This window comes from Gopherus evgoodei, unplaced genomic scaffold, assembly GCF_007399415.2.
Source record: "Gopherus evgoodei ecotype Sinaloan lineage unplaced genomic scaffold, rGopEvg1_v1.p scaffold_105_arrow_ctg1, whole genome shotgun sequence".
Taxonomy (NCBI): Eukaryota; Metazoa; Chordata; order Testudines; family Testudinidae; genus Gopherus; species Gopherus evgoodei.
Genome location: NW_022059768.1, coordinates 59,475 through 73,434, shown reverse-complemented (window position 1 = coordinate 73,434; position 13,960 = coordinate 59,475). Strand labels below are relative to the sequence as shown.

Here is a 13,960-nt window from a genome sequence, read left to right as displayed (position 1 = left end):
AATCCCGGTTCCAGTCCAGGTACCGAGAGCATTGGTACTAGTCCCACTTCTGATCAGCCAGAAGCCAATCATGGCCCTCGCATTCCGCATCGCTGGAGTCCAGCAACAACTCAGACTGATACAGTTACCCGCACTGGACAGTAGGGAACCCCAGGCTGGTTGGCACCCCAAATAGGGGCTGCCAGGACACTGGCCCTTTTGGACCCCTTGGGCCTACCACCAATGGCAAGGGGATCCCTCCAGGGCCAGTTACTCAGTGCAGTGGTCCCGGTCCCTGCACCGACGCTCTCCCATGCGAGAAACTACAGTGTCCACACCACCTGCATCTTCATTGGGCAAGAGACCGGAGAGACTGGCACCGAGTCCGGTGCCGCCCCAAGGTCGTCTGCCCTGGCCCGAGCCAGAAGTCCCTCCCTTAGGGAAAGGGGACCAGGGAGACCAGCAGGAAGAAGCTGAGCAGCTACTGACTTCCTTGGCATCCCCAGGTGAAGCGGTGGTGGGCACAGCGGTATCAGGGCCTCCGCCAATAGACCACAGATCCCACCAAGAGCTACTGCATAAGGCTTCCCATAACTTGGGGTTACAGGCTGAGGGGACGGGTGAGCAAGAGGACCCCATGGTGGACATTCTGAGCCCAGAAGGTCCATCCAGAATAGCGCTCCCGCTCATTAAGACCATTCAGTCGAACTATATGACTATATGGCAGACCTTGGCCTCCAGCGCACCAACAGCCAAAGGTGTGGAATGCAAGTACTTTGCCCCATCAAAGGGTTATGCATTCTTGTTCTGCCACCCAAGCCCATGTTCCCTGCTAGTCTCAGCGGTGAACGAGAGAGAGCGCCACGGGAAGCAAGCCCTGGCCCCTAAGGCCAAGGAAGCAGAACACCTGGGCCTGTTCGGCAGGAAGATGTATTCGTCAGGCAGCCTCCAGTTGAGAATTGCTAACAAACAGACCATTCTCAGCAGGCATAATTTCAACTCCTGGGAAGCAGTAGGGAAGTTTAAGGACAACCTCCCCCAGGGTTCCCAGCAGGAGTTCACGGCCCTGGTGGACAAGGGTAAGGCAGTAGCAAAGACCTCTCTCAAGGCATCCTTGGATTCGGCAGATGTGGCGGCCAGGATAATTGCGTCGGGCGTAGTCATGCGGCGCTCGGCGTGTCTTCAGGAGTCAGGTCTGCCACCTAAGGTCCAAAATTCGCTCCAGGACATCCCCTTCGAAGGGTCCAGACTCTTTTTGGACCAAACGGATACAAAACTACATAGCCTCAAGTACTGGAGGGCTACATTCAAGTTGCTGGGTATGCACAACCGGCTACTCAGAGGAAGCGCTTTAACCCCAGGTGTTTGTGGGACTGAGGTAAATATGAGTCTAAGATGAAAGATGTCAATTGCATTTGAGAGAGATGCCAGGCAGGCTCACAGCCCTTTCCATCTCAAAGGTTGCTGAATGGTGTTTTATGAGAATAGTGACTGCATTTTATCCTTGCACTTTTAAGCATGGAGCTGAGCTCTGACAGAATTAGCTCTTTATGTTCAATTTATTACACTGTAAGACCCCTGGCTGCAGAAATCTGAGCAGAAATCAGAGCAAGGCCACAAAAATCTAAGCAATTAATTTTCTCTATGTATGTGGACCTCTTGGGCCCAATTCTAGGTGCATAGATTCTTGCCAGTGAACTGCAGGCAGAAAAACAGCACGGGGCAGGAATTTTTCCCAAAACCTCCAGAGAGGCCACTGAACAGGGCTTCTTTGATGAGAACTATGCGGGGACATTCCCTGACATAGCTTGTGGGTATTTGTGCATGTACCCCCAGATACATTCATAGCAACTGGACCTCTCCTCCAGTGCGGATTATTCTTACCCTGGGCGGCAAGAACCTGAGTGTGTCTCAGGGATGGGGGTGTCCATGAATAGGGTCTTTGCTGTCACACATGGAAACACATTAATGCTGCTTTGTGAGTCTGTCTTGTAGCCATATCTATGGCGACCAAGATTTGGGCCTTTTCTTTCCAAATCTTCTTGGCTGCCCTGAAAGAGAGACCCACATTCCAATATTGTCATTTCACAATCTTGGAATCACGTCCAAGTAACTTTATTTTTCCCCACTCAAAACATGATCCTCCTGTCTGGCCTATTCAGGCTCAGCGACGCATCCCCTTTCCTTGGAGAAACAAAGCAGGAAATTCTCACCAACATCACAGCGGTGAATTACGAATCTGATGAGGAATTCTTCAGTCACACCAGTGATCTGGCAAAAGACTTTATCCGGAAACTCCTAGTGAAAGACACGCGGTAAGTGAATGTACAGAAATGGCTGGCTGCCTTTCATGCCACCCAGGCAAAAATGAGCACGCTGAGCAGTTCAGAGGTTTCATTGCAGAGTAGGTCGCTGTCCCAGAGTGAGTCATTAAGTCCAGGTGTATTGCTGTGTCCCTTGTAAATGTCTGTATACAGAGGCCCTAAAAATATGCCCTGTGGCAAAATTCACCAATGTAGCAGAATTTGGCATGCATTTTCTTTCACCAGTAGGGTTGGATTGGTTTGGTTTTTTTGTGAAGTGCAAATGACTGGAGTTTATAGGATTTTAGAAGCTGTTCTTGTGTCTGGTAATTCTTCAACTTTTGTTATTGCCTCTAATGACATCTCACAAGCCATGTGCACTTGGTGGGTGAGTGTGTCTGTATGTGAGAGAGTTGATTTTTATATTCAGTGTTTCCAAAACAGTTGCTGAGCATGGACAAATTCAGACTAGAAAATTTGAACTGTGAGTAATTAATCATTGGAACAATAAAGGGGGCCTGGTGGATTCTCCATCACTGACAATTTTTCAATCCAGGGTGAATGCTTTTCTAAGAGATCTGCTCTAGGAATTATTTTGGGGAAGTTCTATCGGCCTGTGCTACACAGGAGGTCAGACTAGATGATCACAATGGTTCCTTCTGGCCTGGGAATCTATTAATCCCATGCTAAAGCCTGCCGATTGGCTTGCAGAGATTGTCAGGAAAGCAGTTCCTATGTGTTCACTTGGAGGATTGTGTTCATCAGTCTCAAACCTCCAGAGGGACACCCTATCTGTTCACACCTATAAGCCACCATTTTCCCTTCGCTGTCTTCATGGAGTCCATCATCTGAGGCAGGATGGCTCTTATCCCAGGTCTGTAGAAGATGTTGGTAATTGCTCCCACACCCCAAGCCATATTGCTGCAAACTCCTTGCTCTTCAGCTGTCTTAGTGTCAAATCTGCTCCATTAAGCCTTGTGCATCAGCTAGGTGCACCTGGCACTTCTCTAGCAGCTATATGGGGCTTTCCCACTACCTCATGGTGATTAGGGAACAAGAGAGATTCTTTAGCTACTGCAATAGGGATTATAGGATAGGGATCTCTGCTCCTGAAGTTTTGAATGAGCTGGATGCAGCAGGACTACCTTGCCACACTTTCTGCACTATGTTGGGGTGGGCAGAGAGAGTAAAGGGCATCCTTGTGGGTTATGTGCTGCTGAGCCCTCTGAAGAGTCTATTTGTACTAGTGGGAGTGGTCATCGGATGTCCCCTGGAAAGAAAGTGGGGGGCCACTTGCAGAAAGGTGTGGGAAGGCAGGTCAGTAGGGTGCCCTCTAAAGACATCTGGGGGAAAAGGTAGATAGTGGGGGCTGCTGGGAGAAGGCTGCCAGCTAGAGTATCTGTCCAAACACATCAGGAAACATTTCTACGAACCTCAGACCCCAGGACATGTTGGAGTCTGATGTGAATGTTTTGCACAAGTTTAGCAAGTGCCTTTCAAGCCGGGCATATCAGGCATGTTGAAATCTGTGCTGTAACCAGCTCCAAAGGCAATACCATGTTTATGCCCATCCTGCCTGAAGGTGCTAGTGTACTGTTCACAGTGCTGCTAGGGTGTAGGAGAAAGTTAGATTTTCTGTTTAGTATTGAACCATCCCGCCTAGGAATACTGCTTTCAGGAAGCAAGAGTTGCAGGGGTGACTTGATCGCTCGTGGATTAAAGACGTTTTGGATTACATTAATCTTCCATCAATAGATAAAGAGAAAAAGTCAGACCAAGTGTGTGCAGGAAGAATTAACTCATTAGGCATGTTAGACTAGTAAGACAGAACATATCATGAAACATTAGCAGCGTTTCACCTCTTGTTAACAGAGCAATGAGAGCGGGAGAGATTTTCATTGAGTGTAAATGAAAATGAAGTCCAGCTCTGCTGCAGTAGCACTGTATTAACACTGAAGACAGAAAGCTAACTGTTCTGAACCCTGCTGCCCTACAGAGTAAAGTAGCCATGAAAGTTATACCTCACTGTAAGTAATCCTGGCACTACTGGTGACAGTGTTATAGGTACAAGGTACTATATGAAAGTGTTGGTTCATAAACACCCTGAGAGAAGGGTATGGTAAGCAGCTTGGCTCTCATTTAAGTGTGTGTTTCATTGCAGGAAACGGCTCACAATTCAAGAAGCTCTCACTCGTCCTTGGATAACGGTAAGGCCAAAGATAGTGATGGAATACGGGTAGTGCTTTTATAACAGGCGGACATTTACTTCGGGATAAACTAGTACAGAATTTGTATGGGAATTTATATTTCCATGCTAAAGCTATGTGCCTAAATGGCAAGAGAATTCATCATGGTTATGGCTTTCAGAAATCAGTTTGAACCAGACAGTGAATCTTAACCTCTCCATGTCTCACTTTCACCCATGAGCAAGGCAGGGAAAATACTCTCCTTCTTCACAGGTAAGTTATGAGAAATAACTCTACTAAACACTCTGAGATCCTTGGATTCATGACAAACAGTAGTAAAAATCTGTTCAATTCCTTCCAAAATCTTGGATTTCTGCAAGCCTTAATCATGACTTCTGTTATTACAATAAAGCCAAAGTAGGGGTGACTGGAATATAAATAAATGGGCATACAGTATTCTGTATTAGAACACTATTTGTGCTGTTTTCATCTCTAATCACTGTTTGCATGGACACAAACCATACCTCTGGTGTAGTGCTTTCGGGTGTTGAGAGCTGACCATACCAAATGTGAAAACAAATCAGCTCCTTCAAAATGTCATTGGTGTAGTGAGCTAGTAGCTGTCTGGATTTGCTTGGCATTTGGATTTGTGTGCATGTGTGTTGTTTTGTTCTAAGCAAAGCTTGCCTCCATAGATAAATCTCTTTGTGAAAATACATTTAGCAATCTCAGCATGGCAAATACAGATGTTTAAACACTGGATTGTTCTCATTTTGTTATGTATTGTACAAAACATTGAGTGGAGTGTGTTCAGGATTATTTTTTCCCCACCAATGTTGATGGTTTTGAGAATTTAACTGCACAAACTGTAGCATGCAAATAGTTCACAACCCTTTAATTTAGTTACACTTGTCCCATGGGAATGAATGCTCAGTGCTTGTCACATCACCCCTTTTATTTTAATTAAATGCATGAAGGAGAATGACTGGAAAGGACGCTTCTCCCCAGCATTGTGGAAATGCAGTTTGCATCTCTTGTCTCCTGTGTAGAGTTGAATTTGTGCAATATCTTGCAATCTTGATAATCAATCTATAATACTGGTTCTTCTGCCTGAAGACTTACCAGTTGATAGAAGAAAGAAAAGTCCAAGAAAACAAGAAGGCTGAGAACAGTCAGCTGAAGACAAAAGGTCTGAAAGAGTACACCATCAAGTGTCATTCAAGTATGCCACCAAATAACACCTACGTCAACTTTGAGCGCTTTAGCGGGTGGTAGAAGACATTTCTCTGATGGAACATGGTTTCAGCACTCTGACTATGTCCCACGACTCCCTGCAGGAGGATATGGATGTTCTCATTTCCATATATAATGAAAAAGAAGCTTGGTACAAAGAAGAAAATGAAAATGTGAGACACAAGCTTTCACAGCTGAAGTATGAGCACCATAAAATTGAATCCCTGAAGAAACATCTGCAGGATGACATCAAGACTGTAGGTTCTAGCCTTGCAAGTGTCATTGGGAAATACATTGATGTAAAGTCTCAGTATGAATCTCTGAGTCAGGAACTTTCTGAGGAACTCAGGTGGATCCAGGATTTAATGAGTAGTTTTCAGCTGGTGAATGGAAATGATGCATGTGTGAATGGAAACTTTGGCTCTGTTTTCAACAAAGATACTAATGAATCACTAATGGAGCTGTTAAATAGATCTTGCTGTGAAGAATTCCTTGCAGGCTTGAATCTTGATGTTGCAGAATCAAGTCAGTAATGGTTAATAGGCAAAAATCTGCATTAGAACTCCTATCTTGCTGTCTGTCTGTCTCAATGTGCAACAGTAAGAAATCATCTCAGTTTGTAACTTCAGAACAAAACCATCACCTATGCATTAAAACAGAAATATGGAAATGTTGCCCAAACTATTGACCAAAAGCCTCTACTCTGCAGTGTTTTTTGTGCTGATGTTGTGACCAGCGCAGTTCCTGAACTCTTCGAATTAGAAATCACTTTGTTTTAGGGCATGTGTAACCCTGCAGTTATTCTGCACTAACATTATAATAATAGTAAACATACAAGTCCTGAAAATTATTAGGTAATTCACTTGAAATGAAATAGTATTTCACTCCTTCTTTACCAGATTACATATGATTTGAAGTCTATAAACTCGCCTGGTAGCATTCTTGTTTGGATGAGGGAAATACTCTTGCAGACGTGCTGAGGATAATTCTGCACAGCAGATAATTAAAAACACTTATGAAGGTTATTGCAGCCCTTTCAAATGGAGCAAATGATGCAGTGATTTATCATTTCATGCCATGAAAATAACAGCTAATGAAGGAAAGTTAAGGTTATTTGATAGGCTGATTTTTCAGGATACAGTCTCTCTTTCACTGCCATCAGATGTTAGAACAGAGGTCTCCAAACTGTGGGACACATCCCCCCAGGGGGTGCAGAAGAATGTCTGGGGGGCACAGCTGGGGGGCAGGGAAGGCTCCGTCACCATCCCCAGCTGTGGGCCCCAGCCTTGGGCCCCTTAACCCTGTCAGCGTGCCTTCCCCCCCTTCCCAGCCGGAGCCTTGCTCCCAGACCCAGCTGCAGGGGGAGGCAGGGGGGAGGCACAGACCGGGATGAGAGGTGGCACGAAGTAAAAAGTTTGGGGACCAGTGTTAGATACTTTTTAGTCCTTTAATGTGAAGTTCTTGCAATAAAAACAGGTACTTTGTTTCATGTACCAAAAAATTGTATTTGAAAGACAGAATGATAAATCTGTGATGGAATGACTGAAGAACTGCGTATGTATATTTTGCGGTGCATATACTAGATTATTTATGAGGATGATGATCCATCAGTCAGTGTCACTAGACCTTTGACTTTTATTCCATAATAAGAAAGGTCTGTCAAAGGAAACAATTCATTGACTCAGTGTGGTGGAACTTGAGACGTATGTTTTTGTTCCAAAGGTCATTTTAGAAACTTATGAAAAAGGAAAAAAAGTCAGTGTTTAAACTGAATAATGCCCCATTTCCCTGTGTTTCAAAGGAAAGGTTATTTGCTCAGGCTGTATTTATGTGCACAAATGTAACCATTTCGCGGTTTGGACACAATAAATAGTTTCTTATTCATGATGCTGTAGTCTCTGATGTGAAAGTCTGTGACTGAAATGGGATATTTAAACATCTCCTTAGCGAAGTAATAATAGGGCCAGATTCTCTAGCTGGTTTATGGCTCCTTTGTGAGGCTGAGGTACTGCAAAGGGGCTGTAATCCAGTGGCAAATGCCCTGCAGAGAAAATGAATTCCCTGCTGGGGCATTTGTACCACAGTTGTCTCTCTCCCACACACACTCACTCACTCACTCACTCCTTTGTCTCTCTCTGTTCCCTGCCCCCTTGGCATGAGGGGTGTGTCACGGGCCACGAGGGAGTGCGGTGGATCTGTGTTTCACATTATTGGGGGGTGCAGGGCTCCAAGTAACTGGCAATATGGTGTGGGGTCAGAAGTTTACATTCTCAGGCCTACGACTGCCTTTCGAGCTAAACAATATGTTCCTTTAAAGTTAGCATGAGTACATGTAATCATTTATCATTTTCTTGTGTTCTTTTGTTTATGGTACAAGATGTAATCGATCAAAGGGGGGAGGGTTAGTAGTATGGGTTAAGGATATAGTTAATTAAAAGATCCGGTAGTTAATGAATTGTAAATGATGAATTGTAGCACCTGTGAACATCTTTGTAAACAAGTAAGGTATATAAGACATGGCAATGAATAGTGATGTGTGCATGATCTGAGATTTTACATCTCCTTGCACCTTATTTGACTCAAATAAAGATACTTGCTTCTCCACTCCGGTGTGGTCATTGGGGATAAGCACACCGGGCAAACAAACCCCAACTGTTGCACCCCCTGCAACAGCTTTGGCGACCGCGGCAGGACCGTCTGAGGCTGAAAAATTAGCCTTGCCCGGACCCTCTCCGGTGGCCGATGGACTGAGACAGTCACTGATGCCCAGCGCGCACCGGTGCTTTCACCGGGGGCCTCAGCGAAGTCTGGTACGGTCGACCCCGGGAGGCACAATGGTGCAACGCCCCAGAAGGTGGAGAAGCTTTGGTCCTGAGCGACGGTGAGGAACCGGTCTCGGGGATAAGGTAGGATAAAAGTTAAAGGGTTTAATCTGTCACCTGGTAAGACCTGGGGACGCCCAGGGTCTCCCGGTAAGGAATGGGACAGGGACAGTCACAAGATAAGGTAGCGTGCACGCCTTTAGAATGCATTCTGGTTGCATTCTAGGTAATTGGAAAATCTTTGGAATGGATCCACTAACTAAGGGTAAACTAAAAAGGTGTTGTACAATAGACTGGCCTCAATATCAGCTAGAGGACCAGAAACGGTGGCCACCGGAGGGTTCAATTAATTATAATACGATCCTCCAACTTCTTTTATTTTGTCAACGAACTGGTAAAGCAGTTGAAGCAGTGTAATTTGATTCCAACACGCTTTTAGGGAAGAGTTGTGAAAATGTTTAAAACTCATTATTTACTGTAATAGCAGGAGCGGGGTCACATTCGGCCACAGCACCCCCATTGTATGGTGACAAAGTCTCCTCAGCCCCGCCAATTGAGCCCGCCACAGGTTTGTACCCTTTAATTACTGAAACCCGAATCGCTCGCAATGCTACGGCTACTCAGGAGTTAACCACTATGCAGGTGTACTCTCATGTTCCTTTTAATTCTGTGGATCTAGAGGCTTTCAAAGCGCAGGCAGGGGAATTTTCTACCAACCCCTCCCGATTTATTTCAGTTTTTGAAGGCTGTCTGGTTAGTCATAAACCTGACTGGGATAACTGCCAGGTACTTTTGTGAACACTCCTCTCTGAAGTGGAGCGAAACCAGGTTTCAGCTAGGGCATGGGCAGAAGCAGAATGAAGATATGAGCAAAGTCTTGATACTTAGAAGGAGGCCAGGGAGGAATTACAGAAAATTATAGATAAATTCCTGCAGTGTGGGGTATTACAGGAGTGTCACTCAGCTTGGAATACCCCTATCTCACCAGTCCAGAAACCGGACGGCAGTTATCGATTGGTGCAGGACTTAAGAGCAGTCAACGAGAGGGTTAAGACTCTATACTCCCTCGTGCCCAACCCATATACGCTGCTAGCCTCTGTGGGGGGACAGTATTCATGTTTCTCAGTTCTTGATTTAAAGGATGCCTTTTTCACAATTCTGGTGGACACAGGGTCCCAGGAAATTTTCTCCTTTGAATGGGAAGACGCAAACAGGAATAAAAGGCAACTGTGTTGGACGGTGCTGGCACAAGGATTTAAGAACTCCCCCACTCTTTTCTGTCAAGCTTTATCCCGGGACTTGGAAGGATGGGAAAATGAGAACAAAGTCCTTCTCCTACAGTACGTTGATGATTTATTAATCGCAGCAGTGGGACTAGAAGTATGTCTCCAGGCAACCGTAAGTCTTTTAAACTTTCTCGGGCTGCGGGGGTATCGCGTGTCAAGAAATAAAGCCCAAATTGCCCTCCCCGAAGTACGTTACCTAGGCTTCCAGATCAGACAGGGGGAACGCCAGCTTTCAAGGGGGAGGCTTGAACCTATTTGTCGAGTTTCTACTCCCCGAAATCGCAAGCAGCTCAGATTATTCCTGGGAATGGCAGGATTTTGCCGCATATGGATTCCAGAGTTTGGACTACTAGCTAAGCCACTGTATGAATGTGTTAAAGGGACCGATCAGAAACCGTTTTACTGGACAACAAAGGCAAATAATGCCTTTACCTTAATAAAAAGAAAATTGATGGAAGCCCCAGGACTGGGTCTGCCCGATCTTTCTAAGCCCTTTCAATTGTATGTACATGAAAGAAAAGGGGTGGCCCTGGGACTACTTACACAGTTATTGGGCTCTTGGAAATCCCAGTGGCTTATTTCTCCAAACAATTGGATCAGGTTGCTAAGGGGTGGCCGGCATGCCTACGGACAGTTGCAGCTACAGCTCTGGTGTTAGAGGAAGCAGAAAAAGTGACTTTGGGGGGGGGGGCTGTTCAAATATACACTCCACATATGGACCAAGCCTTACTGGACACAAAGGGGGGTCTCTGGCTCACCCAAGCTCGGGTAGCCCAGTATCAGGCTAAGCTCTTAGAGAACCCCTAAGTTACCCTGCAGGCTTGCCCCTCCCTTAACCCAGCCACCTTGCTGCCAGAAACAGAGGGCCAAGAGCATGACTGCTTGGAAGTTATAGATGCCCAGTATTCCAGCCGTCAGGATTTAAAAGAGCAACCTCTTGCTAACGCAGACTATGAGTGGTACACGGATGGCTGTAGCACTGTTGTAAATGGACTTAGAAGGGCGGGCTATGCCGTGGTGTCTCTCCATGAAACTGTGGAGGCAAAAAGCCTGCCCCCCGGGACTTCAGCCCAGCTAGCCGAAATAGTGGCTTTAACTCGTGCGCTTGAATTGTCAAAAGGGAAAAGGGTTAATATCTTCACAGACTCTAAATATGCTTTTGGCGTACTACATGCCCACGCAGGTTTATGGAAACAAAGGGGATTATTGACGGCTCAAGGCTCCCCGGTCAAGCACAGGTTACAAATTCTTCAGCTTTTGGAGGCCGTACAACTCCCCTTAGAGGTCGCAGTGATGCACTGCAGGGCACACCAGAAGGAGGACCACAGTGTTAACCGAGGCAATGCCAGGGCGGATAGAGAAGCCAAGCGAGTTGCCACTTTAGAACCGGGACTAGCCGAGGGTGTCCAGTTTCATGCCTTGATTCCATCGCTAGGGGACCTCCCTACCCCACAGTATACGAGTGAGGAGTTAGAATGGGCTGAATCTCTTGGGCTCCAGAAGGAAAACGGATGGCTCCATTCCACAGAGGGAAAGGTCCTGTTACCAAGGTGTATGATGCGACCAGTATTACAAAAGCTACAACAGACCTCTCATGCAGGCAGGGAAGCTTTAACCCAGCTTACACAAAAGTATTTCATCACCTCAGGACTTCGGCCCCTAGCATCCCAGATATCAGCAGAGTGCCTTACTTGCCAGAAAAATAATCTTCGACCAGGGAATCCAGTTATACCAGCTACCCTAGAACCCACACCGGGCCCCGGACTAGTGTGGCAAATTGATTTCACTGAACTCCCTCGAGCCCAGGGGTATAGGTACCTCCTTGTTCTGGTGGATCGCTTCAGTGGGTGGCCTAAAACTTTTCCTTGCCGAAATAACACCGCTAAGACTGTGGCTCTTAAACTTGTTAAAGAAATTTTTCCTAGATTTGGCCTGCCTCGATGGATGGAGTCTGACCAGGGAACACACTTTACCTCAAAAATTGTCCAGAATGTCTCGGATATCCTCCAGCTCAACTGGAAACTTCACACCCCTTGGAGGCCACAGGCCAGTGGAGTGGTAGAATGTACTAATCAGACACTCAAAAGGCATCTAGCCAAGATATGTCAGGAAGCGTCTTTAAAGTGACCTGATGCCCTACCTTTGGTTTTACTCCGCATTCGAGCTCTTCCTAAGGGAAGAACTGGTTTAAGACCCTTCGAGATTATGTTTGGAAGGGCATGGCCTGTGAATGGTACCCCGATCCTGCTAGGGGAATGGGAGGCTGGGTGTGGATATTTGTCTCAGTATATGTGTTCTCTGTCTGCTGTTTTATGTTCTTTTTACAGGTACATTAAGGACTCTCAGCCACTCCCTTTGGATGCACCTGTCCATTCCCTACAGCCAGATGACTTCATCCTTGTCCGTACCTGGAAGGACGAACCTCTCCAGGAGAAGTGGAAAGGACCCTATCTCGTTTTACTGGTGTCCCACACAGCAGCTAAAGTAGAGGGACACAAAAGCTGGATTCACTACTCCCGATTAAAAGCTGTACCTCCACCGCAGAATCCAGACCCCGAGCAGTGGACGGTCCAGCCTACTGGGACCGAAACATTGGAAGATTTGGGACTCAAGTTATTGTTTAAACGCAAATCACTCTAATTTGGTCATGTTTTTAATATTTGTATGGGTGTTTACTGTTTCTGGACAATTGGCCCCTTTATCTTTCCGCTCCCCAGAAAATAACTGGTGGGCTCTTTTAGCTGCCACAGCCTCTAATTCTTCCCACTTTTGTGTAGGAAGCGGTTACACTTTAGGGTCTGTATTTACTACTTGTTTTGTAGGAGTAGCTATGCCCTTGCAAGATATTCACAATTATACTGAACTTGCTGCTTATAATATTAAGTTGAAGGCCCAGCAGCTGTCTGATTTTGGCTCTATTTCACATCCTAAACCCTATACAAACCAGAATCGCCTTCAAATTCGGCTAATGGCCATATCCTCGAATGTTACTTCCTGTTTTACTGTGGTGGGTGCTCAAAAGGCTGCTATTAACTTAACAAATCATGAGATGAATTGTTCTGTTGCTCCTACCTCAACTTCCTATCTTTGTTCACATTTATACCTTCCCCGTGGGTGGTTTTTGCTCTGCAGACTAACTGCATTCACTTATGTTCCAGCTAATAGTTCGGGAGGCCCTTGTTCTCTTGGACGATTAACCATGGGGGGTTGTCCCTGGTCATGCTCTAGTTCTAAAGACACCGGGGCCTACCCGAGTCCAGAGAGCTCGGCGTGGCCTGCCTCTGGACGAAACCTGTGATTCTAAGGTAAACCTGGTGTCTAAATCTCAGGCTATAGCCCTCGCTACTTCATTGGTCGGAATCCCAGGCCTGGCCTTAGATGCAGAGCTCCAGCTTGCTAAAGTGGCCTATGCCCTCGCCAAATCCATTAATCTAACTTCCACTTTAATCTCTGATTTGGCCTCGGAACTCACAGGGGTCTGAGAAGGGATACTCCAAAATCGAGCTGCAATAGATTACCTCCTCTTAAGGCATAATCATGGCTGTGAGGAATTTAAGGGTCTCTGTTGCTTTAACCTTTCTGATCACAGCCAAAGTATTGAAAATAGACTAGCTAAGTTGAATGACCTTGTCACTCATATAACACAAAATAGTGACAATGAGTGGTGGGGTTCTTGGGGTTTTGGTAATTGGTTTGGGTGGCTTAAAAGCATTTTTACCTCCCTGCTAGTAGTGATAGCGATTGGTTTGCTCTTCTGCTGTGGTCTGCAGTTAGGAGTGCCTTGTTGTAAAAGTTGTCTTTCTGCCCTCCGTCAGCCAACAGAAATGTACCCCCTTAGGGCAGTCTCGCTGCCAATATCAGGTGGCTTGCCCTTTGACCTTTTTCTAAGTAATGAATATGGGGGGGAGGGATAGCTCAGGGGTTTGAGCATTGGCCTACTAAACCCAGGGTTGTGAGTTCAATCCCTGAGGGGGCCCTTAAGGGAACTGGGGTAAAAATCTGGGGATGGTCCTGCTTAGAGCAGGGGGTTGGACTAGATGACCTCCTGAGGTCCCTTCTAACCCTAATAGTCTATGATTCTATGAGAAAACTCAACGAAAGACCTTTGAGTATTCTCAAAGGGGGGATTGTTGGGGGGTGCAGGGCTCCAA

General features: G+C 46.0%; 1 protein-coding gene and 1 pseudogene across 1 annotated transcript; both read left to right on the top strand.

Moving 5' to 3' along the window:
• The first annotated feature begins 2,097 nt into the window (after nucleotides 1–2,097).
• On the top strand, nucleotides 2,098–6,337 carry LOC115639699 (death-associated protein kinase 3-like). Its single transcript, XM_030542647.1, is given in 4 exon segments — nucleotides 2,098–2,294; nucleotides 4,444–4,489; nucleotides 5,585–5,729; nucleotides 5,732–6,337. Coding segments are annotated over 4 exon segments (873 nt in total). The 5' UTR covers nucleotides 2,098–2,115; the 3' UTR covers nucleotides 6,235–6,337.
• Nucleotides 6,338–9,928: 3,591 nt separating this feature from the next.
• Nucleotides 9,929–13,709, top strand: LOC115639698 (annotated as a pseudogene).
• Nucleotides 13,710–13,960: the final 251 nt, after the last annotated feature.